A 26,756-nucleotide genomic window follows, 5' to 3' on the forward strand; every position below is an offset into this window, starting at 1 on the left:
TCTCCCCCTCCCATTGGAGTTCACCTTGTGCTCGCCAAAGGTGCACTGTCCATGTCGTGCATAGGTGTTTCAGTTAATTTTTGAAGCTGTGATGGAAATTTTGGAGATATTCTCCTTAAAGGAATCTGTTTCTCCCTCTGAATTTCTAGGAAGGTGAAATATCGCTCTGCCCAGCCTGGATCTCTAGCAGAAGCGACCTTTCTGTTGATTCCCAGGGATATCTTGACTTCCAACCCTGGCTAGATTCAGGAAGTGCAGGAAAATACAAAGAAGGGTTAAAAAAGAATAATGGAGATTAGTTTGGAAATGAGTGTGCAGTGATGACTGAGCCAAGTAGTTTAGGTCAATGGTTTTGTTATTTTGCTTGGTCTATGTAGCATCCTTTCATTGGGATTTATGAATTATTCCTGCTGTAATAACTATTCAGGAGCTATAAGTGCCTGCTCTGGCATGGCTTACTTGTGTTCTTTTTTTTTTTTATTTATTAGGAATGAAAATTAGGTGGGAATGAGGAGATAATGTATGGCCTCATACCATAAAAGTTGCACTCCTTGATAAGATTTCAAGGTTAGAACAATGATAGCATTGAAATATCTGTCGTAAACTACCATAGATAATTCAAGCAATAAAAATGCTTCTCTTAGCTATGTAAATAGGGTAATAGACCGGAATGCAGTATCTAGATGTATTAAATGTTGGGGTTATTTTACATTCCAACAATATAAACAGAGAAAATGGAGCTGGAGATTAATTTGAATAGGAAACAGGCAAGATTTCTCTTTGGAATGGTGAGCAAGCCAGGGATGGATTTGAGTTTGTTTTGTTTGAAAGTACCTGAATTGGTAAGGTAGCTGGAAATGTATCAATGTGCTGAGCAAGAAGAGAAACATCTCTCTGCCTTTTTTTTTTTTTTTTTTTTTTTGTCCCCCTCCCTTTTTCTCTCCTGACAAAAAGAGCTGTGGGGTTTTAGGAAAGGCTGATGTAATTAGGCTGAATGCGTTTTGATGGTGGGATGCTGTCCAAGGATGCGTTGAGTCACATCTAATGGCTTAAAAACTACTAATTAATTTCAAATGAACTGGAACAAGGAGACACAACTTGACAAGTACTAGATTTTGAAAGCTGCTGATTTTGAAAACTTCCAGTGTAGTGATCCTGGGCAAGGGGATGAGAAAAGTTGGGAACAGCCTGGTGAGCCTGTTGAAAAGGGGTAAAAATTAAAGTCCATAAATGGTACGAAGATTCTGATGCAGATCAGCAATTCTGGTAGCTCTGTAGCTACTCTTTAGCAGCTCCCAGGAATGGGTGGTGGAAAATTCTCAAATCTCTGTTTCCATTTCCAATTCGTTCAGTTCATTTTCAAGCAACACGCTATGAAATCTGTGAGATGCCTCTGGTCTTGTACTAATAGATCTGGCTCCATGAGGGAAATGCATCTTCATTGCTCTATAAAAGCTACGTAGCATGCAAGATCTTTGATGATGATCCCAGGGTAAGATGAAGGGTGAGAGAGAAATCGGTGGAACGTGTGCAGGTTCCAAAGGATGGGACAAAAGGCGCCCAAACTGAAAGACAAGAGAAAACAAAAAAAGCAGAGAAAGTTTGGAGCAGAAGGGAGTGAAGTTGGGCAGAGGTTGGTCTCGTGCCCTACAGATTTCTTTGTGACAAATAAATGGATTTGAAGGATAGACTGAAAACTGCAGGAAGTGGGAGAGTTCTTGGTTTTGGTGCATTTATTTCTGACTGATATTTGCCATGCCCTGACACTTCATAGTTTCTTGCTGAAAAGATGCCATTTCTGCCTTGCTCTCAGATCATCATATCTCGTGTTATCTCTTAAGACAGTTATAGTTCTCACCTAATCTCCTTTCTAGAGGTTCTGGTCTGGTTCTGTTTGTGTTTGTGCTGGCAATTAACACCATGATTATGGTTCCTCTACTGTGTCATCTTGGGGAGTAAGCAGTGGGCAGTATATCTGAATAGTGCTTGGGGCAGTGATGTTTGAGGTATGTTGAGGAGCTCTCCAGGTGCAACTGCAATAGAATAATCCTATTTCCTTTCTTTTGTCATAAAATAAGATAATGGTTTGGCAGCTGTTCAAATCAAGACAAATAAAATAAAGTGCTCTAAATTCATCATGGAGAGAAACAGGCTTAGCTACAAAATGACTAACAGGACCTTCTATTCATCTTTACAAATCTGGTCTGTGGCTGCATTCATTTCCATACAATCACTGGAAAATATTATGTTGATTGCCGGGAACAAAGCTTTTATGAGGAGGAAAAAAAAAAAATCCATGCTACTAATCTACAGTGGAATTGGTAAATGGGCAAGACAAAGCTTTAATAATATTATTCTGTGCGACATCTGATGTAAATAATACAGTTCTATTAATCTCAAGCAATCAGAGAGTCTGGCTGTTAGAGGCAGCCAAGTATGAGCAATAATATTATCTCTTCTTAGGAATGTTGGAGTAGAATCACAAATCCATTGCTGTGAAAGCGGTTGCTGCACCAGCTCAGGGAGTCACACTCAGCAGTGAACAAAGGCACGGCCTTCCCGTGCCGAGTGAACCGGCCAGGAGGTTTAGGAAGACATTTCCCGACTCTGCACCCCGGTGGTTTGGATTCCCACCTTGCAGTCTGCTGTAGGGGGTTTGTGAAGCTGTGCTCTCTCAGGAAGCGCAGGTGTTGTCTCCTTTGACTCTTCTCCCTTCCTCTGTAGAGAAGGTGTACTTCATCAGCTCACGTTCGGTGCTGACCAAATTCATCTTCTGCACAAGTGCCTCAAGGGCATGACCGACAGCAGATCCTCATAGGGGCAGCTCTGCTGCTTGTGCTGAACCCAGCTCTGGATGTAGCACCAGCCTCTTTGAAAGCAGTTCTTTTGGTCCATGAGGCAGCAATTTGAAGAAGTGTTTGTCTTCTGCAGATTCGCATTGGTGGTTTGGTTTTTTTTAATTAAAAAGAAAAAACAAACAACAAACAAACCACCAATGCTCGTTGGTTCCTGTAGCAACCCCACTGAATCCAAAGCAATCAAGGAGTTCATGTTGCCTCCCCCAAAAAGCATGTGTATGTTGTCTGTCCTGTAACAAGATGTTAGTTAAGGCAGCCAAATGAAGCAGAATTTTTAAATGAGATCCTGGTTTTCAAGTACGATTTTAAGATATGATGCAGGTCAGGGTTGTCTGATTCTTCACAGTTCATTAAGTAGAGAGCAGCTAGTGTTAGAGATTGACTTTTAAAAATGATAGATTTTTATTTATAGCAAAGTTCTAGTCATTAATTTTAAAGGATGGAAGCATAAAAGCAGGAATGGGTTCATTTTTAAAAAAAAAAGTGACATTGGTAATTTAATTAAATTGGGGTTTTGAGTATCATTACAGAAAATGAAACATTAGTTCTACACTGCTTTTCAACCCATCTGACGTATTTAATAGCATCCCCCTGCTTACAAAACCTGCATGGTCATTAATATTTTTATGTGGAAGTTGCTACTGAACTTCCTAGCTCCAGGTGCTTTGTGGAAGGATGTAAATAGTATTTTGGGGGAGGGAGCAAGGGGAAGAAATCCTGTCTGTCAGGGCTTGTACCTGGCCCCCATTATTGTGCAGTGGAAGGCTGCTTGGGGAGACTGGAGCCCAGGGCTGTGTCCCCGGGGTGCTGGCTGTGCTCTTGGGGGGGGGGTGGGGGGGGGGGGGGGGGGAAGGAACTGAAGCAATGCAGGAGTTGACATGTATGTGCTATTAAAATGAATCAAGCTTAAGGTGGTAAGGTTGCATTTAATCTGGAAGTGGGTTAACTAGAAAACAAGGTGGTCTGTTTGGATGCAGGAAGCCTAATCCTATATTCATTACAGATCAGTCTTTTCATTTCCCTCGCTGTGAGGGATACTGTCTGCGTATCTGCTGTAGAGAGCCCTCTTAGGGCACCTGAGCTCTGCTCCGAGGAGGCAGCCGGGGCTGGAGGCAAAGCAGGGAAGTTTCAAATCCCGACTCTAAGGCACTGTCCCACGGCAGGACAGAAAGGTAGCGTCTTTGCATCAGTTAATGTTAGCGATTTATGTTTCATTTCACATGCTTAAGCACAGTTTTGCTTGTATTTTATTCTGCTGCATGCTGTGTACGCTAGCATATCATTTTTCCTTTTAATCTTCCCCTTCTCCTTGGCAGAGCTGCAGACTAAACCTCCCTTTGCTTGTAGAAATTCATCTGGCTTTGTTCATGTCCCTGACAAAATTATTTTCGATGATAAACCATCACTCAGCCTTGAATGACCGTGTTTTCCTTCCTCTGATGTTTCAGCCTTAACACAAAAGAACTATAATACAAGATGCTGTACGAGGGCCTGATTCAAATTTGATTAAGTCATTCTTAGTCTTGGTTGTCTTCATTGGGTTTTATATTGGGCTCTAAAACCGTGATTTGAGTGGATTTTTTTGGAGTGGCTTATGGGAACCCATAGAGTTTTATTTAAAATCTCTGAAACTGCTGTACAGAGGTATTGGTTAAGGATTTACTAGCATTTTAGCTGTAACTTCTCCATCTTATAGTCAAGTATTCCATATTCTTTCTGATGCAAACTTTTGTTGGACTATATATTTTGTCTTCAGTGGAGCTGGGTCCAGCTGCATTGTTCAGAGTCCAGTTTGATGCATGTGTGAAATCTGGATTAAACATGCAGTGCAATGAAGTATAAATCCTGGTGGGCTGAAATGTTGCGCTCTTTTTCTAGGTGACAGTTGCTAATTACAGGTTTTGCTGTCTTCTGTGTGGTTCTGAGGTAATGTAACTCTGCTTACATTGCAGGGGCCTTTGAGGTGCCCGGCGAAGGTCTGTTGAAAAATGTTATTTCAAACAGGGATGTAATCTCTCGATTGTAATCAACTGCAGTTGTGTTAAATAGAACTGCAGGGCGGCATAGGGAAGAGGGATGCTTTCTTTGGTTTAGAAGCTGGTAAAACTGGTCAGGAAAGAGTGGATCTTGTTTCTGACTCAGTAGCTTAGGGAGTGATTTTTGCTTCCTTACATATACTTGATAGAAATGGTACTTAAATGTTAACCCTGACTGGCATAATGATTTCTGGTGCAATCCAGTAGGATAAGTTTTGTGATTATTTGCTCTTTACATTTTAAGTGATGCATTTACTTTGAAACGAGCCTTCCCTCTGGATTCTTCACCTGACTGCTCTGTTATAATGCACTGTCCCTAACCAAAAGCAACTTTCTTTGGCAGTTCTACCAAGTCATACGTGTGGAAATCCAGGAAGGCTGCAGAATGGGATTCAGCAAGGGACAACGTTCAGCATCGGGGACAAAGTGAGATACAGCTGTAATCCAGGCTTCTTTTTGGAAGGACATGCGTTGCTCACGTGCCATGCCAATTCGGAAAACAGTGCCTCTTGGGATTTTCCTCTCCCCTTCTGCAGAGGTAAAGTGCCCTCTCTTCATCTGGAACAAGCCACAATGAAACAGGATTTAATGAGCTATTTGGGGTTGGGAAAAACTTCATCGACTGTAAGCTGGATTTAAAAGACTTGAAAACTAAACATGACATAGTTAATATTGAGGTTCCTTTTTATTGGATTCCTTAAAGCTGCCAGCGTTTGGGTGAATAATAGGAAGGTTATGAAGCGCTCAAAGTATTCAAAATGCTGCACAGCTACTTTAATTTCAATTTCTTTGTCTAAGGTGGGGGTGGGGAGGAGGAAACAGGAATATTATCCATAAGACAAGGTACCTACCCAAGATCATGCAGGTTTTCTAGATCAAACAGTAGAAAATGAGACTGGATTTTCTGCTTTCTGCAACGTCAAGCTGGCTTCCCTGGTGGCACGTTCCACAGTGATTCTGGTGCTTTGCCTGTAAAGAAATGGGAGTCTGTGCAGCGTGCTGCTGTGCTGTGGGTTGCTGGCAGTGGGGCTGGCAGCCTCAGACAGGGGATGTGACATGGGAGGTAAAATCTGGCCTTTGTTTGAAAAGGCTGGCCAGCTTTCCTGTAAGCCCTTTTGGAGTAGGGAAACTTAGATTCCTTTATCAGTATAGAGAGCTTCTTGCTAATTCTCTGTGGCCACAAGGGACTAGAGGGTCTGTAAATATACAAGTGTCTGTGTTGTTTTACCAAAACAGTTGCTGCTGCTTTGAAGTCTTTTCCCCTCAATTCCTTGTGTACTTCAGCAGAGCATCTTATATTGATTCTTTTTATTGACTCTGCTTGTGCAATCAATCAGCAGTTCTAAGCTGTAGCATAAATCTTGAATTTAAAGTGAGCAAATATTGTTTGCTTGGTGTGTTTTTAAATACTTGCTTGAATGAGTTACACAGCAGTCATGTGTGCTACTTAGTGTATTTCTTGTACACTTACCTACTGTTTTGGGGCCAAGGGCTTTATACAACGGAAGGAGTGGTTCATACAGCCAAAGTGACACTGGAGAGGGACAGCTGTCATTGCCATTTTACTATTATCAGTTATGATTCTTTGCTTTTCCTTCGAATTAGGACTCTTACTGTAAGATTTTTTTTTTTTAATTTTTTTTTCTAATTTCACTGGAAGTCCGTGCAGGAAAAACATTCACTGAAATTCAACCTTGACAGTATGCAAAGCAATATCCTTTTTAGAAGAGAAGGAAATGATCTGCATTAATGGACCAGTGTTTCCTACAGTCTGACAGCATTTCTGATAGCAGCCTTCCTTTGGAGGAAGGCAGTATCTTCTTGCCCTGCTATTATTCAGACATTTGTGTAGTAGAGCCCAATAAGGGAGGGATTATCTTTTGACCCCGACAGGTGTTGAAGTCAAAGGTTGGGCATCATTGTAATTTTTGTGATCCCTGCTGCAGATAGAGTAAAAGACTATTTTTGCATTTTTGTCTTGAACTGCCAAACTCACTTTTAATTTTAATGCTACCATTTCAATCTTGAATCGAGCAATGATGGTGGTGGCATCTGATATACTTCAGAATGGAGGAATATTCAATTCTCTGGTGCTTGCATCAGTGCTGTGTGAATTGCTCTGATGGCAGCAAAATATGTGCTTGTTAGGTGCACTTGTGTAGCAATGTGCCTGAAGGTTCCTGGAGGTAGCCACTCCTTTTTAGTAGATTTGGTCCTGATCCTCCAAGACTTTACCTCAAGTAAAACTTCCAAGGCATTTTTTGGAGGCAGGCACCAGAAATCTCATGTAACATTTATATCTTGTTCCAGGAAAGTAGAAAGTAGCAAAGACAGTCTGCAAATTGACTTGCTGATTTTGAAAACCAGCTGCACTCCTTCTACCATAAGTAGGCTTTCAGCAGTTAGATGTTCGTGCTTGGCTGATAAACTGGTGATACAGACTTCAGTTGTTGCGACGGGCAAAAAGATTTGCATACTGACAAACAGATTTACGCCACCTTCTGCAGGGAAAAGAATGTTTTCAAAACTGTTGCCTGAAGAATATATATTTCCTTGAGAGAGAAAAGACCTTTGTGGCCTATGTAGCTTACAGTTAATTCTATTAATAGTGGCTTACTGGTATTTTTCACCTGAAAGTTTGTTAAATATATGTATTCTTTTCTTTTTTTCTAATGTAAGTTGGAGATGGGTCATGCTGCTGGGTCAGATCCTGACAAATGGAGATGAGAAGTGCTTCTAGCTGAGCAGGTGTTAAAAATCTCAGGAGCTGCTATCTTGGGAATAGACTTGTCTAATGTCACTGCAAAAGACAGTGTTTGGTTTGGGGACTCTCCCCTTTCCTTCTTTCCCTCCTCTCCAGTATAATGGCAGAGGTATGAGACAAGCATTGAAAGCAGTCTAAGTTTCTACCATGCTGATCGATACCCTCTTTTGGTTTCTTTATGCTCTTTTCTTTGTGCTTGTCTTCCTCTTTGTAACATCCTTTTTAATATATTGTTAGCCTTGTCTCTATTCCAGTCTTCATGCATTGAAATAACTGTAGATGCAAAGAAATGCATGGTAGAAAAGAATAAGAAACAAAGGTGTTTGAGAGGATGTGCCAGGACAGCAACACTTTGAAGGACTGGTGTGGCCTAGCTGCTTTTTCTTCAGAGGAGTTGTCTGCACTCCCTTTACCCAACTCTCAGTTTATAATTACAGGGGTTTTTTTTATAAAGGAAAACTGTAATCTCAATGAGAAAGCAAAGTAGGAAGGAATTCCGGATGCAGAGAGAATGGCTTGGTGAAATGTGTCTTTGCAGAGCCAGTGAGAGTAGCTAGTGCTGCAGCTTGCCAGTGGTTTTGAAAGCACAGTTATATCAAAATTGATTCTTGGACTCTCTGCTAAAAGAGACTATAAATTCAGTCTGCACAGACTTTGCTCTGGTGAGTTATGTTTCTTGCTTACGTGGCAGGAAGGATTAAAACTGCAGTGATCTCATTCAGGGAGCACCAAAGCAGCAGCAAATGACATCTCCACGCTGATCTGCTAAGTAGGAGAGCACAGAACTGGGTGGCAGCTGTGGCTGCCCAGAAGAGAAGCTTGGCTGTGCCTGGTAGACCATGTGTAACTCGGAAATTTGCCTCGAGGACTGGAAGTCCTCAGTGAGTCTGGGTCAGACTGTAAAATCTGGACTAAGCTGACATTTATCCCATCTATATAATGTGTGTCAGAAGTATCTGGAATGGTTTCTTCATTCCATCTTGTGTGTTTTTACATGCTTTCTGCACAATTGTTCTGTATTAACAGAATGAAACGTGGCCTAGTACTTAATCTAAAGGGGGCCTTAAGCTGAGTCCTACAAATGTAGCTGTATTTTTATCTTGACAGTTGGTATGCTGGAGGCAAAACCCCAGCAGACTTGGAATGCTGTCTTCTGTTCTGCTGTAGCCATGGAAGGAACAACCCTCACCTGAGTCAGTTAATTTCAAATAAAGCAAAATGTTGTGTTTGAAGCACCAACAGAATATCCAGAAACATCTGAATCTGTTTTGTAAAGCGCTTTCATGCGTGTGGAGAGAAGTGTTGTCCAGATTGTTTGCTGAATTTAAGTAGAACTGATAGGTTTATGATTCTGGTAGGCGGTTGAGTAAAAATTCAGTAAGCCGGCTGAAAAGTTGAGAACATTTGCGAAGCTACTTTTTAAGCGTATCAAATATGCATAATCTCATTAAAAGTGGTCTGTTTTACTGTAACTCAAACAGCTGCTTAGACTGCACTGTGCCCAAAATAATTGAAGGGCTGTTCAAGATTTTAGAAGATTGTAGAATATGTTTCAACAGTAACAATCTCTACAAACTTCGGAAGTGTGTATTTAGAGGTGGATGGGAAGGGAATACGTTTTCCATTAAATACCTTTTGCAATGGCAGTTTTTCGAGGAATTTAAATCAAAAACTCCCCTTTTAATAAAAAAAAAAAAAAACCAACCCAAAACCACCATACCTTTGGCTAGATATTCAGCTACTGTAAGTTAGCTTAGTTACATAAAAAAAATGTAGTCCCCTTGTTTAAGAATTCTAATACAGCATTAAGTCAAAATTCTTTAGCATGTTCTCCATCCCCTCCTGTATTCCTTCTAGTACAAGAACGACTTTAATGTACCAGATCCAGTCTCAGACTTCCCAGTCCCCAAGTAGTAAACGTGGCTGAGAACCTGCTGATAGGAGTTGCTTCTTCCAAGCCCCCATTGCATTTGCTCTTGGGTGTGTGTAAGGGTTCTGTGTACTCCTGAGCTGTGCAAATGCATGATCATAGTGAGAAGCAAGTGTTTGGCCAAGAGCAGCACCTATGCCCTTGAACATGGTGTTCGCATACAGAGACCGGATTGCTTGCAGATGTCTCATGGTAGTGGTGCAGGACCTTATTTGCAAAGATACTTTGAATAGTTGCCTAGAGCCAATAGCAGCCAGGCAACAATAATGTTTAACGTGTTATGTAGGAGATAGCTGCCCATCTGGAGGTAAGTGTATCTTAAGAATAAATTGCCTTTTCAGATCCCTGTGCATTGCTGAAGCAGCTAATGACCTTGCTCCTGCCCTGTCTTGCTGCTAGGCATGCGGTCTGAGAGTTCACTGGCGAAGAATGTTTTTTGCATCTATTTTTTTTCAAGCATCTGCAGGGGCACTTATTCATGAGAAATTAATTTGAACATACCAGTAAACTGTTATGCTTTTTGGCTAGAACCCATTCATCCTCTAAAAAGCATTTTTATTCTGTCTGTCAGAGGGAGGGGTTTGGAAGTAGCCCTTTTATTTTTTGCATGGACCTTCTTTGGAGGTCCCACTGTGGATCTTGTGTATGATGTATTGAAGTTTGAAGGATTTTCTGGTGCTTGGACTAGACGTGAGATCTTTCAGCCTAAATTTATCGATGAGTCTAACTGCACTTCAGTGTCTGTGAATAACTTTTAATTCACTGACAATTGGATTGCAGCAAATAGATAACTTTGACTGTTGTTAAATACCAGGGAATAGAGCATTGAGTTGGGATTTCAGTGGCCTCTTTCAGTCCTGGCTTTGGCTGCTAGAATGGCACAGAAGTAGTTGCATGTCTGTCTGCATGTCTGGGTTTTTATCGTATTTTTTTCTGCCTTTCCTGCTTGCCGTGGGCTCTGCAGTAATCAGCGATGCGCCATCCCAGTCTGAGCACAGAAGCGGTTGCAAAGGGCCACGATCTCCACTGGGGCTTAGAGGCGTCAGTGCAACCTGTGTAGTGTGTTAATGCAGTACAAACAATATGTTTTAGCCTGGGGTGTTCTATCTCAATCACTTGCCATCAGTCACTGGGAAGCATGTGTCTGCCTGTGCCTTCTGCTTGTTCAGGTGGCTGGCTGCACTGGGGTAGCAGATGGCCATGAGAAAGGAAAGTTGGCATGTATGTTTGTCTTACTTTGTCTTTCAAGTTTCATGAGTTAGAGGCTGCAAATTTCAGCTCTGCTGATAGCACAAGACGCTAATTCCTGAAAAAGTCTAAAAGCTGAAGGATCCTCCTGAGCAGCCCTGCAGAATTGTCCTGCCCTTTCCTTAGGTGCTGATGACCCATTGCACTTAAGAAATGTTCTCACCTGTGTTAAATTTCAGTTTGGAAGGTGGTGGGTTTTTTTAATAGTTCGTAATGAAAATAAGTGTTTATAATGTGAGGCCCTAAGCTCCTTGACTAAAGCATCTGAAATGCTGCTCTGTAATACATGTTGTAAAGTTAACAGGCTTTTCTTAGCAGCATTCCAAATAATGCTGAGCTGATGCTGCATGTACGAGAACAGTGAGCTGCCCTGGCACTAGTCAAATTAATTCTTGTCTTCTTTTATCTTCCTGCCCATGTTTTCTTTAGATCCTCCTTCTTTAATTGCTTTAATAGCTCCTGGTGATAAAATTCAGGTTGTAAAAATGAAAAAACCTGCAGCAAACAGGAGATCCAGTATATGATGAGGAAATGTCACTGCTAGATTTCTGAATGAGTGATTAAGTTTTTACCACTGTGATTTTGGTAACAACATAGATTTCCGTAAGAAATCAGAGCAAAGACAGACGTGTAAGGCGGGTACGTGGGATAATCCACTCCTTTTCTATTAGATTTCTATTAAATACCATGTTTGTACTCTTAAGTCCTGTTGTCCCAACCCTTGGTGGGTTTCTGTTGCTGATGAAGGTGCTGAGATTTATGTGAGTTGGAAACCAACCTCTCTCCCTGCTTCTCAGTCACTGAATTCCTGGTGATTTTCCTCCAGCTTGGCTGGCTATGCAGGTGGGAGGAAAGTTGCAGAAAACATCTCAGAGGATCCTAATGAGGAATAAGGGATGGAACAGAAAACGCAGGCAACAACATGAGGAAATGGTGTCCTGACAGTGAGATGTGTTATGCTGAAAACTGCCTTCCCAGGGAAGTGGTAGAAGCTCTGTCACTTGGGGTGTTGAAAATTAGACTAAAGAAATCACTAGTAAGTGTATGGTGGGGAATAAGCTGGCACTTGCCAGGAGACACTGGCTGACCTAATAGGATTTTGTGTCCCTTGACATCTTTGTCCCTTAATAGGGTATAGTAAAACACACCCTGACAAAAGCAGTGGGGCTTTTAAAGCTTTGCTTTGAATTTGGGCTTACTCTTTTTTGATGTACTGCTTTGTGCATTTCAGTAGAATCTGATAACTTGCATTCTGTTTCCAGCTGATGATGCTTGTGGAGGGACTTTGCGGGGACAGAGCGGAATAATCTCAAGCCCTCATTTTCCTTTGGAGTATGGCAATAATGCAGACTGCACATGGACTATTCTCGCTGAACCTGGAGACACTATTGCTCTGGTTTTCATGGATTTTCAACTGGAAGATGGATATGATGTTTTAGAAGTTGCTGGAACAGAGGGATCTTCGCTCTGGTAAGTTACTACTGGCCATATTTTGTTGTGGTCTGTACAGTCATGTAGTACCTGCTGACATTTTGTGTGCAGAGATCCAAACTTCATAGGATGTTCAGAGTGAACAGTTTGTGCCTGAATGAGGGTAGTTCCTGGTTATTCCCAGTCACAGGCTGTAGCTGCTACCTTCTAATGAAACTCCCTGGGAGTTTTTATTTGCTCTGTAAACTTTGTAGTGACTGTTGTCTATTTTAAATTATGTTCTCTGCCATAAGATTTCTTAGTGTAGCTGGTTAGAAGAAATAAAGAATTTAAAACCAAAACAACAGCCAACACTTCAAGCCCCAAGAAACCCTGCTCAGACATTGTCATGCTCAAACCTTGTTTTTGCTAAATTGTTTTCTGATTATTGCTAAACACGTTACTGACAAGTTGACTTACTGTTAATGAACTTTCGGCAAATGTTTCTACAGATCAGTTTGTCCTTTGGACAGAAGGCTGTGTATAGAATTTCAATACTCCTCTCATCCCATTGTTTGTTTGAGCAATGCTGTCAGAAATGCTTTTATGTATACTAAATGCCACGCTGATTTTTTTTTTTTAATATATAAAGAGCTACCCAGATGATCAGTGCTATGAAGTCTGAGGTGAGGGCTTACAGAAGGAATTTGACATATTGCTTATGTTGCTTTTATAGCAAAGGACAGCTTTCTAGTTGATCTAGACACTGTGATCTTCTGCACTGTGATTGCATTCAACAAACAGTTAAAAGTCCTAACTACCAGCAAATGCAAGGGAGTAGTCTTAAACCCGACATCCCTCTGGAAGGGGAAGAATTAAGCATTTGAAATAATTAGGTGTTGCCTGGGATTATCAGCAGGAAGTTAAATTACGATTATTTATGAGGATTCTGTCACAGCCACAAATAACATTCATTTCAGTAATTTATACTTGCCTGGCAATTATGGGGGAATAGGATTTGACTGTTTAGGATGTGTTGATGTGAGAGAAGTTGCCATTTACCGTGTACCAATTGTTTACTGTTCCCAGGACCCCTTTCAAAATTAGATGTTGCAGTTTCATGAAAAAAAACCTGGTTTTATTAGCATGCATTAATATTTTTGGGCACTGTTAGTTTTTAGCCGTTATGTACTGCAGTGAGGATCAGTCATCTGTGGTATGTGGTAAAGATGAATGTAGCTAGTTAAGAAACATTATTCAGCCTGGAGGTGTTGCCAGTGCAGCACTGTGTCTTGTCATATCAAAAATAAAACAATGCCTGTCAGAGTGAACCTGCTGGAAAAAAATTAATAAACTACCCATAAATACAGCATGGTAGAAATTTAAAAATGGCAAATGTGTCTTAGAAAATTAAGCCCTTTGACTTTCAGTAGTACACGTACGTGTGCACGCGCTCTTTTAAAAAGGAGATTTACTAGCTCTTTTAAAGGTAGTATGTTTTACAAATGTCAGTTTTGGGGCCTTGTCAGAGGGAATAATGATGTATTTACTTTCCCTCTTCCCCTTTCCCCGCCAAGAGCCCATGTGCTGCATCTTTAATGATGCCTTTCCTCCAAATGTATTTTCACTGGGAGTTGGATGAACTCTGCGAGCTGTAACAGCAGTGGACTCTTGTTTGAATCAGCTGGTAGAGCAGCCCAGGCGAGATGTACTCTGTTAATGAGCGAAACACAGATCACACAAACATGAATTTCATCCAGGGCTCATGGAAGAAGCTGTTCCTGCTTTTTGAGGTTCATCCTGCACTTTTATAGGGCCGTGAAATACGCACAGGCAAGATAAACACACCAGTCAATTCAAGGAGATCTCATTTAGTATTCCTGAGAAGTAAACTTTTCAGTCTCATAAGCAGAATTACAAAGAGTCTTATTTTGAATTTCATTTTTCAAAGCTGGCCTTCACAACTCAGAGCCTGATAATTAAATTCAGATGACTCATTTTTCCCATTTTTTAATAATTTTTGCCCATGGGGGAAAAACACTGGAGCTCATATCTCCTCTTTAAACATGTTGATATGATTCAGCTTGAAAATATAGCTAAAAACCTTTTTCCCCTCTGTCTATGAAAACCTAGTTTTAATTATTGGTAATATGGCAGATAGACTTGCAGCCAAATAAACTATTCTATTGAAGTATATTGCAGCTAAATATTTCATTTCCTAAGCATTATAAATAGTTTTAATCTGGTCCAGAGATGTACACAAATAAACAAAATTAAATTTCATCTGGAGTATAATTCATATGTATTTTCAAGCTGTGGAATATTATACAATGGTAGTATTTACAAGACCACCGCTCAGCACATTAAACTTGACTTGGCCTGCACTTAGTAAAAATCTCCTGCGTTGTCATTTACCCTCTCCTCTTTAAAAATAGATGCTTTGTTGTTTTTTAATGGGCCAGGTTCCCTTAACCTCTTGCCTTCCGCGGTCGCCACAGCTGTATCCGCTGCGTTGCACGTTGATCTCGGCGCACACAACTGCTCCCCAGAGAATCCCGTTACGAGTTTCATTTGTTGCCCGACCTGTCGGATGTGAATCCTGCAATAAGTCTTGAAAGGGAAAGGGCATTGGAGGTCTGAGCATCCATACGTCAAGCAGAGCAATAGAGGTTGAGTAGCTATTTGAGACATATTAATAAAATAACACATTTACAGCTTTTTTAACTGCTATTGCAGTTTCTGTCATGGGACCTTGGGACTAGATTTCCTTGACAGGTGAGAAATAAAATTCTGCTGAGCAGAGAACAGGAGGGGGAAAAAAGTAGCAGTGTGAAAAAGAGCCCGTCAGATTAGAAAGAACAATGTGGGGGGTCTCTAGGCTAGAAAGAAAAATTGGAAGGATGGCAGTAGCTGCCCTGTTCTCCTTTGAGGTTAGCTGGAGTGGCCATCCTAATCATGGCCCTTCTCTACTAGGGCAGTGATGCACTGGACACGGAGAGGGATATGGAGTATGTATGTTCTGTTATGTCATTATTCCCTGACTTTTTTTTGTCTTCAAGACTTGGGGTTCTCTTCCCCCTCATTTTGTACTAGCTGAGGGATCTGAAAGGATTAATGAAATTCTTCTCTGTAAATACATGTAGAAGAAGAAAATCCCTCAAAGTAGCTTGGGCTCTGGTCCTTAAGGGAACTGAGCTCTGTCGGTCATGTGCTTTGTGTCAGTATCTGCTCAGAGCTGACTAAATCCCTTGGCTAGCACTTCTCAGGAATATCTGCTGATTACGACTGTTCCGTGGTACCTGCTGTAAAGCTTTCTTCAGTGGCGAGCATCCCTGTGGGTGCTCAGCTTCTCTGAAAATACCAAGGCGTTTCAAGCTGAGCACCTAAAATATCCCAAGACGGTGTCTGATGATAAGGAAGTCTCCAGGCTGGTCCTGGATGGCACTGAACCTGCCCTGTGTCCCAGCCTTTTCTCCCCTTTAATAGCTCAGTGATGGCTCGGAAGCTGTGGGTAGGTTTTGCTTTAAAATACTGTCTTTGATCTCCTGCATGTTCTTCTGTGAGTCCCTAGAGAAGTTGCTTGGGGGATGGATGTCTGAGGTGGCAGGATGGGAACTCCTGCAGGGTCGGTAGGAGCCTGGGTACTGCAGCTCAGTACTGGTGGCTGTACCCTTTTGTCACACCTCCAGCATCGATCTGTCCCCTGAAGGTTTAGAGAAGGTAGGAATGTGCTGTGCAGCAATTGCTTGGATGCACTCTGAGCACACTTTCATAGAGGGTAAGTGTTTGCTTTGCCTGTGGCGGAAGAGGTCTGGATTTCCTATGTTGGTGCATATTTGCTGCAGTTTAAGTATATGCAAACAATGAAAATGTGGATGTCTCTTGCACTTCTTTCTATCATCTGTTTAGAGCTCATCTAGCTGGTCTGGGACCTGTATCTAATATTAGGCATAATGACTTGTATTGTGATTATTAAAGCATTATGCTGCTCTTGCCAGAGAAGGTGGTGGTGTAGGAAATGACTAATAATCCACTTTATGTATGTGTGTTTACAGGAATTGACTAAGATCAAGTGTATGTTTTGCTGGGTATAATGCAGATACTTAGCAAAGAAGGTTTTGGCAGTCATTCCAATATAGCTGAAGCAGGCAAGATGGGTAAAAGATAGAAGCCTTCTTCTTGGGCTATGTGGAGCCACATGCAACAGAGTTCCTCTAGAGCAGGGATTTTCAAAGTTGTGGAAATCTGGGAAGACAGTCTAATGTTTGCCATATAAAGTTTCTTTTATGCTATTGAGTTGGAAAGTAGGAGGAAGTGAAGAGGAGACACTGTAAGCTTCAGCCTGTCTGCTGAACGGGTAAGCAGCTAGTGATAGCCTTTCCTCCCAGAACAATGTTTGGTGCTCCATGGCTATTTGTTCCACCAATGAAACTACTTAGAAACCTGTGCTCTTGCCAAATGAATTAGTTCCATGACAAAACTAACAAGTATCTCATTTGTCTGACTATGACAGACTGGCATGTTTTGAAGGTTCAGTAGATGTTTCTAATTTTCAGATGGGAAATTTACTTTGAGATGTAGATGACTTCTTCAATAATGAGGCTTTTAAAATCTTTTGTAGCTATGTTGCATTTTGCAACTGTATAGGGTAGGTGATGAGAATCCAAATTGGTAAGAGGGACTGTGATTTTAGTTAGGAAAGGTGCTCCTGTTGCTGCTGCATCGTAGTGTGGTGATTTTTGGATCAAAAAATAGTACAGTATGTGGAGGGTCAGAACCTTTTTGGGTTGTTCTTTAGCCTTGTATTAGGTTCTAGTGCAGCAATTAACCCTCTTCCCCCTTGCTGTCCATAAACTTATTTCACTTAATCTTCTTGCTTCAGCTCGGCTGAAACTATATGTTACCTGGTAAAGCACCTCATGGTATCATGCTGAGAAGTTGCATGTTGACCTGGGAATATGATTTGCTTTTGAATTACTTCCTTCACTTGCTGCTGGGCCCTTGTTTTTCTATCAAAATGTTGAGCCTGCTTAGCCCAACCTATAGAAATCCCACCATAGCTTGGGAATGGAAACTGCTGTTGTTGCTTATCTTTTTCCTCTGAGCAGTCCAGGCTGTGCCTATCCTTCTGAACTACAATCCACTATGGTGCATTTCCTCTTGAACTTAATTACATTTCTTTATTTCTTATTGCAACTTTTACTGAGTGTGGCTACATTTTTGAAAATTCAAATGCTTATCTTTGAAAGAAAGAAATGAAGCTGACAATTTCCAGATGCCACCCACTCCTTTTTATTTTTTAATGTTTCATGGTCCTTTAAAAACTGCTTTCTCCTCAGTTGCCTCACTTGTGTATTTTGTTCCAGGAGGACGCGAGCACATACTGAATTGCTGTATTAATGCAGAGTCTGGGTCTGTGGTATCTTTCTTCCCTGTGATCCTCCTCCTGACTTAATTATTCTACTTTGTGGAACACAAGTCTAACTTTAGGGGGGTTGCATCATCTGTCATGTTGCCCCTCTGCTGCCTTCCCACTCTTTGAGTCTTCCCTTGTCACTTCCTTGGGAAACATTTCCTTGATTTTCTGGTAATAATCCCATTCTAAGTGAATGCAGTGGGAGAAGCAGGGCTTTAAGTGAGGAACTGCCAAATGGCTGGAGTTTATTCCTGTCTGAATCCAGTTCCTCCTCTTCATTTTGCCTTTTCAGCCTTGGAGCCATATTTTGCTCGTCTTGCGCAAATGCTTTCCTTCTCCTCAGGACTGTTTTTTTGCACTTAATTTGAGTAGAATTTGGTTTTACCTTTGTCTCTTAATTTCCTAGAAGCAAGGGAGCATGCCTTAACGTGTTCATGTGTATGATTTTGCATTACTTTTTTAGCACAACTGCCTTGTGTGAAGGCAACACAGGCATCTTGCTCTGCTTCAGAGGCACTGTGGTACAGATGTTGAGCAATGGGTAGAAACAAAAGGGACCACGTGCTGGGGTGAGCCTGGGAGGAGAACCGAGGACCTTTGAATTTAAGGTTCCTCTGCGTAGTTTTCTAACATCTTCCTTTCTGGAGCTGAGCCAGGAGACCCCTTTCAGATGTCAGCCCTTTCTGGAAAAGCATTTTGGAAGTTCTCTCTTGTCGCTGTGTTTTTGCAGAGTTGAGTTAGGGGGAAGAATGGTTGGAGGAATCACCTATGTTTCAGCAGCTCCTCTTAACTGTTGCTGACTTTATTTCTTTCCTTGTCATTATCTGCAGTTGACCTTTCCCTCCCCACCACCCTTGTCTGTCTAAGTGGTTTCTAATACTCATTAAAGTTCTCCTATGCGAGATGTGCTTTGTGCTTCCTTCTTGATGCCAGTTATTTCATACCCCTGGCCAGGCTAATTTATTTGCACATCTTGTGCTCTATCTGTAAAAGATTAGAGTACCTGTGTTCTGGAAGGTCACAGTTTCAGATGATGGTAATGTTGGTTGGTGAAAAACTGTTCTCTATATGTGCTTCTAATGAACCAACCTATTTCCTTTATATCAAAGCAGCTTCTGATCCTTAGATAGCTGTCTCAGAGCTTTTAGCATTGTATTTTCATCTCGGACCTCAGTCGATGTCTGGTGAAGTCAATGGAAAGACTTTGGCTCCAAAGGGCTTGTGAATCAGGCTTTAGTGTATTGTCACTTACTAAAGTGCATTCTTGCCACCATATTGCAGCTCAGGAGCCGTGGGTCTGCATCTGATGTTGCTGCTGGTTATACTGATGCTGCTGCTACCAGTGCAGGTTAGTGGGAGGGTGCTTGCAGGGATCTTGCAGACTTTGCATTACAAAAAACAACTGCCCAGCACACGGGGGAGCCGAGAACGGGCCCTCTCCACTGTGCTCTCCCCCCGTGCTCCCCAGCAGCTGCCGTTCTTTGCAGGGATTTTATAACACAGATTGCCTGATGGCTGCTTTAGAATTATTTTCATCTCAACTTGCCACTTCCTTTTTGATGATTTCCCCCCCAGTAAGTAATTGCTTTTATTTGAAAGTTGACAAGCATTATCCTGCCCTGGTCCATGTGTGAGGCTGAAGACTTGAAGTTTATGGTGTGTCTTGAAATAACTTATTGCATCACTAGTTAAAGCCTAGATAATGCAACTGTGAGGTTTTTTTCCTGTGCAATGAATTAAGCTTCCTTATTGTAAGAGCTAGTTAACTAATGGATACTTTATCTGTAATATTCAGATGTTTTTCTTCTATGGTCATGTTTTCCATAAGGCAGCGAATGAATAAAAAACGTGTGAGGTGGCTTTTGAAATCCATATTTAAATTTCAGTTACATCTTTTTGGGATCTGGAAAATAGACTTCCTTATTCGACTGATACAGTTTAATTTTATTTTTCTTCTAAAGCATTTATAGTGCTTTTAATTAGAAACAAATTCTACAAAGGCTTTAAAGCTGTAAAACATTGTCTTATTGGGAAATAGTCTTCTTGCAAAACCCCCGCTTCTCTTAGAAGGTGTATTCTCTGGAGATAGCATTTTTGAATTTGTCAGAAAACAGACCATCCCTGCTGAGGCAGCCAACTTCTGAAATGCCTGCAACTCTCCTCGCTGGCGGTGCAGTGGTGGTGGGTCCCTTGCTGCCTCTGGCGTGTGTGTGTCAGCTCTCTGGGATGTACCAGCCTTTGTAGCTTACTGTACTGCGCTTCAGGCCTTATCTTAATATGGATCTGCAATATGAAGAACAGGAATTTGTAGGTCGGTGAGCTGATTTCTCCCTGATGGGAGACAGCTGGTGCAGTATTGGGAGCCCTCAGTTCCTGGTGGTAGCTGAGAGGTAGAGCTGATTGCTTCCCTAGTGAATGCAAATGATTCCTGAGCATCTTGATGGCTGTTTTGAAGTTGAAGGGGATTGATAATGCTTTGTACAAAGTAGTTTCTGTAGAGTAGTAATGCAGATTGTCCTAGAGCTCCTTGGCCTGTTGCACTGCAGAAATAGCTGGGAAATTCTGGAAGAAAGGGTTGATCAGGGGAAGATGGTATTTAAAGATATTCTGTAGTTCAGCATATATTTCTGGTAGGGAAGGGAAGATTTCAGCTGTACCCCAGCTGAAAATAATGATGTGCAGACTATGTTAGCCCTCATCAGCTAAGGACTTAGTTGACAATACATGCAACTCCTTCCTGAAGTCTCAGCGTGGCCAAACACAGAGGCAGCAAAACTCGCTTTTCCTTGCTGCTGGCTGCCCATCCTTCTTTAGGGAGGTGTGTCCTCAGTGCTTCCGAAAGCCTGAACTGCTCTTCTGCCAGGAGTGTGGCAGAGGGAGAGACTTTTGTGACAAATTACAATGAAAGGGCCTCATGACCTCTCCCACTCATGTTTCATTCAATAAAACATGATTAGATTTCGTATACCACTTTCTGGCTAATCTTATTTTTCCATGCATTAATATGATTAATTCTATTTGCTAGATAGTAGAGAGCATTTCATGAATATTCAGGCTGGCTTTTTAAGCCAAGGAAGAAAATACTTTTAGGCTGAAAATTACCCTGATCATGTTTTAATTGTCCTTTTTATCCTAGTTTGTCCTTCTTTGTTGTTTGGTCACCTCCAAGGTAGAGAGAACCCTGCGCGAAGGCCGCTGTTGTGTGGACTGCACCTCAAGGGCTGAGGTGTAGGAAGGCCTTTAGTGTGTGTGTGGGAAAATCCCTGAAGGTTACTAAATGAAAAAAAAAAAAATTTAGCGATTTCTGTCCTGGATGCAAACACATGTTGGAAGAAAAAAACAGACAGGCTTGTTTGCAAGAGCACTCGATACCTGCAAGCTAAAGAGTGTTTTTGAAAGACAGACCTCATGCAAATTAGTATAACACAACTGGCTGAAAAAACACTGGTAATCTCAAGAGTACCGATGTGACCCAAAATATAACTGACCATATAGATTGTAAAATGGTGAATAATATCTTTATTTGGCAGGGGAAGGAGACTTTGCGTAAGTGCAAATGGTGTCACAGGTTGTAAGAAGTTACATATCTGGGGACCTCTTTTAAAACACCTTGTTTCTTCCCCTGCTGTTACAGTGGGACACTGAGCTTTCCCAGTTTAAGCAAGGATTTGGTCAAATGTTGGTGGGAAGGATCAACTGACTTCACTTCAAGGGTCTTCCAGGAGATGTCTCTACCTTCCCATTGCGTTTTTTCTTGCTCAGAAGCCAATTCATGTCATTTTCTGTGCGAGGCTCCACCATTGTTTAAGCTAGCTGAGGATGTGCATATGCAGAGGGGTCTTCCTTTGCAGAGGTATTCACTGTGTTGAGGGAGTTGCGTTTGTGTGTCAAAATCTGTCTGCCAGAGCTGATAATAGTCATGTTTTACACTGCTCACCCTTATCTACAACTTCAAAGTGAGAGAGCGGAGACATCTCTGTAGCTGTTTCAGTACTTTCAAAGACTTCTTTCTTCTGGGGTTTCTTTGTGGACCCATTCATGGATGCTTTCTTATATCTACAAGTTGTGTTAAAGAATGTAAGTACTTTGTTTTCAGATGTCACCTGTTTTTATAAAATATATTTTTACATGATCTTTGCCTGCTGGGTTTTCTTCCTTGGGTTCACTGCAGCTGCTTCCCATATGAAAGCATGTGCTTGTTCACCTGTGTTCAATGTCTGCAGCTCTCCTTCACTTGCTGTAGGTAGAGGTCACAACTGATGGATTCAGTTTGGTGCTGAATTAGTCTCTCCTGTTTAAAATGATTTTTTTTTTTGGATGTCTGATGCTAGCATATTGCATGTACTGCGATTAAACTACAACTCCCTTCTAATTTGCATTATATGCTAATTCATTAAATTTGGGGAAGAATTGCATTTAGCATGGTTTGCATAAGCTCAAGCTGTGAAGGTGTCATTTATTTTTTGACAATTCTCAGATCATACGCATGTCTCCAATCTGACCTTTCTACTTCTTTCTAGAAATATTTAAAGTGCATGAAATACAGGGAAGAAATATCTATAGCGAGCCTACTTTTAGGAGATGTTTGCTGGCTGCTAAGGGTAATGTGCTAAAGTACGTGTGTGTTGTTTTCTGCTTTTTAGACCAAGTGTAGCCCTCTAGCAAGATGGAGGTGTTAGATCAGCACCTTCCAGTCATGAACAATTGCAGAAGAGAAGTGTAAGAGGCCTCCGAATGCTCTTGGTGGCAGGCTCTCTGAAGTCAGTTTCTCCTGTATAAACAGGGGTTGGATCAATATCTTGCTACGTAGCAAGCTGGTAGCAAACCAAATTTTAGGTGGGGAGGAAGGATGTTCTCGTGCATTGGATTTGTTTTCATTTTACTGTCACGGTGGGCAAGCAGCTTATTACCACACCTTTGTCTCTTGTGTGTTCAAGCCCTTTAGTCCAGCCTCTTCCTGTTTAGATTGCAGCTGAGATTTGGGTTTGTGAACTGGTGATATCAACATAATAACAGGTTTATGAGATAATACATCAGATTGTGACTCAGGAGAACTGAACTTGGCAATAACATGTTGTGAGCTTGTCAGAAGATCATTTTACTTCTGTTTTTCCTTCCCTTGCTTTTTGTTTCTAAGTTAAGCTACTGAAGTTGGAGATTTTCTCTGTTAATTTAGAGCTGACTCAATAGCATCTTGTTTCCCTTTTGGGGGTTTAGGTACAGGACCTATTCCCTGTTTCATCTAGGATGATAGAATATTTGGATAGCACAAAGCTTAAATATAGTACTGTTGATTGATACAGGTTTTGAGGTTCTTCTGAGGCTGGTATTAGCTGCATTCGTTCAATCTATGCAGATGTGCTCTCAGTTTGTACAAAGATACAGCGAGGAGCTTTATTTTAGTAGAAGCTTCTGGTCCAATCTTCATGCTTGAACAGCTCCACCACCCTTCCCCAGGTATTCTTAGAGACAGAGGCTGTGAGATGGAGTGTAGACATGGAGACGGGAGGAAAATTTCAGCATTTCAGAGATTAGAGAAACACTAATGTGTTTTGTTACAGTTCCTCTCAACAGAACAGATTAAATAAAGTGTTACCACAGCCCTCGCTGCAGCCATAGAAATGGAAGAGCTATTCAGGTTAAGAATTAGAAAGTGTGTTTTCAGAGCTAGTCCGTTGTATTTAAGATATATATTGACATATCTATATATCTGTGACATGTATCCTGACAAATATGATGGAGTACAAAAACATATATGTTTAGTTAGCCAAACTTCTGCAATTTGATAGCTGTAGTACAGTCCTGGTTGGAGGCCTTTTGTCCTTGAGTAACAACCTCTCAGCTAAAGTGAAAAAATTGACTTCTGTTCCTGTGTTTTGCTTACTGCAGGCCTGACCTGATGCTGCTTTAAAAAATAAACATGACCCTGGCAAGGAGCAGTAACGGGATAAGCAGGAGAGCACAGAGACTGTTTTCAATTCCAGATCCCTGTGATGCTTCTGGAAGTGAGCTATTCACAGGGAGGCTCCTGAATTCATAAATGGAGAGGGTGTTACAAAAGACGTGTTAAAGTGAAAGGCCTAATAGCAGTTCAGAATTGGTTAATACAGTTATCACCTAGTAAAGCACTGTCTGAAATACTTGGTGGTGGAACCCTGAACTGTGCATCCTCAGTGTGAGATGTTCCTTTCCAGGGCTTGTTGTTTCTTTAAGAAGTTAGTCCAAAACCTGGTTCTGAGCTCAGGGAACAAGAATGGGCTGCCAGACAGAAATGTGAATGATTTCTGTGGTGGGATGTAGGAGTAAAACAATGAGTTCTACAAGTTTTCTTGCACCTTGGTATCTGTGCTTCTCTGTGCTTCAAAGTCCAGTGTTTTTCTTTCTGCACTGGGAGGTGCTGCCGCTGACAGGTCTTGGCACAGGTACAGTTTTGTCTCACAGGCTGCTTGACTCAAGCATGGACTGCACATCTAGTAGTAGCAGTGATTAAATGCAGACAATCTAAATATCTTGCCTCTTAATGTCTCTGATATTTTGTACACAGAGATCAAATCGGCCTTCCCAAAGCCCAGATGGGGAAGGGAAGTCATGGGTTTGGATTCATGTGGCTATTACATTTTGCTGCTGCTTCTTGGTGGCATTTTGTTTTGTCATGGCAGGTTGTGATCTCTTTAGCTCATGCTGAGTTTGTTTTTGACAGTCTTGACTGTTTTACAATATGGATGTTTTGATTCTTCCTCACAGGGACCTTTCTTGTGGCTGGATTTATAGCGGAGATCAGGAAGATGTCAGGGCATCAGTAAATATCAGAGCATTAGTAATAGACAAAATGTTGTCAGTGGCTAATGTCTAATGAATGTCTTCCTGGCCACAGTAAGCTGGAATTTTCCAAGACTCTGGAAAACTAGAGGTGTTAGGGTGCTCTGCTGGTGTGGTTTTGCGTAAAGGGCGATTCCTGCCTTGTAGAAGTCCAAAAAGGCAAAAGGTGAGTAGCTGCTTCCCTGCCACTATGGTGACCCACTGATTTGCTACATGTCAGTAAACCGTTAAGAGTTGCTTTTTTACCAGTGACCTGAAAACTTGATCAGCCTTCTCTACACTTTTAAAATAGGCATGTTGGTTTGATACTTCCCAGTTGGAGCAAGGGGGAAATACCCATCTCTGCATGCTTTCTTTTATCCCCTTGTCTTCATTCTGCACTTTCTAAATTAATTTTTATAATCATCTTTTAAATGATGGAGCAGTTCAAATTAGTTCTTTTAGTCAGAATTACCTGCATTAAAGATCTCCCTTAAAAAGAAAGGCATAAAAGTAATTAATTGCTTCAATTATAATAATGTGGCTTAGCTTGTGGTTTTCTGTTAGAAAAACCTGTTTTTGATAAGTCAGCTGTTCTTAAAAGGGAAAAAATAAAAGCGCTTCAGGCTGGAAGCTGGCATGAAGGAATTTTGAAATAAGGTTGTTCGCTCTGTAATATAACAGAATAAATTAACACCATCGATCCTGGAGCGGTGCCCTGTGCTCGAAACAGCCTGATGGGCAGGGGAGTGCTTGGAGAGGATATTTTTTTGCCCAGTCACAGATGCTTTATATGACTTAACAGATATCCTGTGGTTTTTATAAAGCCACACTGGAATTTCTGGAGCCTGGAAGAAAGTCAAAAGGAAGGGAAAACTAAAGGAAAATCCTGAAAGAAGTTTCAAGGCCAGCCTGTGCAGTGTTGGGTGACTGGGTGCCTGGATATTGAAAACCTACTTTGTGTGAGTGGCTGAGGACCCACCGTAATGGTAGAAGGGGGGACAGGTTGACCAAACACTTGCTTCAAGCCTGCTTCCCTTCACCGGATAACTTTGGGCTGCTGCATCAGAGAGGATCTCCCAGGCTGGAACGGACAGGGAGGTGGCACGGGGTGATGCTCAGGATCACAGTGCTCTGCTCTTCTGTTCCTTCTGCTTTCCTTCTGCTGCTTGGGGACTGTGACACCTCCCTCTGCCTTCGCTCCCTGTGCTTTTTGTGCTGCAGGCACAGCTGCACCCCAGGTGCTGGGGCCCGGTGGGCACCCGCGCCAGCTAAGTGGTGCTGCTACTTACTGAGCTGATGTCCTGGTGCAAACCCAGGCGTTGGTGCTCTAACATGGCCGATGAGGCATCCGTGGGTTTTACATCTTACTGCTTTTAAGTGGTGCCAGAAGTGCACGGGCCTCTTATTCCAACCCAAACGCAGGGATTTTAAAAGGCTGACTGATTTCTTGTTGTAGTTAATGGGCTGTATTAGGTGTACTGTGGGAAGTGGTTCCTGATTGTAAGAACATCCAGTATGAAAAGCTCGGGCAGCTCTGTCCGCTTTGCTTGATGTGTGTGCAATCATTGCAGGCAGAGGAAAGCTTGCAGTAAAAGTCTTTTGGTCTTTCTGAAGTCAGATAATGCATTCTCTGGTTTGAGCTTCATCTCCAGTTTAAAAAAGAAAAAGCTCATAAGCATCTATATTGTCACAGTTTCTCTAAAAATAAAACCAGAAAATGTTTAAGCAGGAGGGTGTGTATATTGCTGCTCGACATCTCTCTGCCTGTCCCCACTGCCCCCCAAACAAGAAACTCTCAAAAGTAGGAGGACCTCAAGTGACTGTTGTTAAGAGCATGTTGTCATTGATTTTTTTGTTTTCTTAAACCTCTTAAGGAACTATAGATTTTTAGCATGAAATTAATATATTGGAATTTTTGTGGGAAGAATAAAATACTCATTAAATTTTGCAACCCTGGATTATGTACAAAATGGAGCTTGCAATTAAAATTCATTTTGAAGCAAGTTAACCGAAGTTTTGTTAATGTTTAACATCTTTATTGGTGTCATTCTTTGTAAATTTGAACTAATTGAGTCCAATGGGACAAAGTAATAGATTCTGCATTTGCTGTGGATGCCAGTGCTCACTTTATTTTTGGCGCTTTTCCTCTTTCTTTGTGCAAATTCTGATTTTAATAAGTTGCCAAAAAAGTAACTGTGTTGCTTTTTATGCCAAATAATCAAGAATCCGTCTTCCTAAATCTCTGAAAGACTGCAATGAATCTTTGGTAAAGACTTGATGCTTGCTTACCTCC

The 26,756-nt window shown here is 41.5% G+C and overlaps 1 protein-coding gene across 4 annotated transcripts in view; it reads left to right on the forward strand.

The window, feature by feature from the left end:
- The window catches only part of CSMD2 (CUB and Sushi multiple domains 2), a 312,235-nt gene that overhangs the window by 76,461 nt on the left and 209,018 nt on the right, over positions 1-26,756 (forward strand). For all 4 annotated transcript variants that reach the window (XM_030039537.2, XM_030039535.2, XM_030039538.2 and 1 more), the window contains 2 exons: positions 5,238-5,432; positions 12,099-12,306. In XM_030039537.2, the coding sequence (XP_029895397.1) occupies positions 5,238-5,432; positions 12,099-12,306 (403 nt within the window). The remainder of the gene's footprint in view (positions 1-5,237; positions 5,433-12,098; positions 12,307-26,756) is intronic.

The sequence above is a fragment of the Aquila chrysaetos genome, chromosome 16, assembly GCF_900496995.4.
Source record: "Aquila chrysaetos chrysaetos chromosome 16, bAquChr1.4, whole genome shotgun sequence".
Taxonomy (NCBI): Eukaryota; Metazoa; Chordata; class Aves; order Accipitriformes; family Accipitridae; genus Aquila; species Aquila chrysaetos.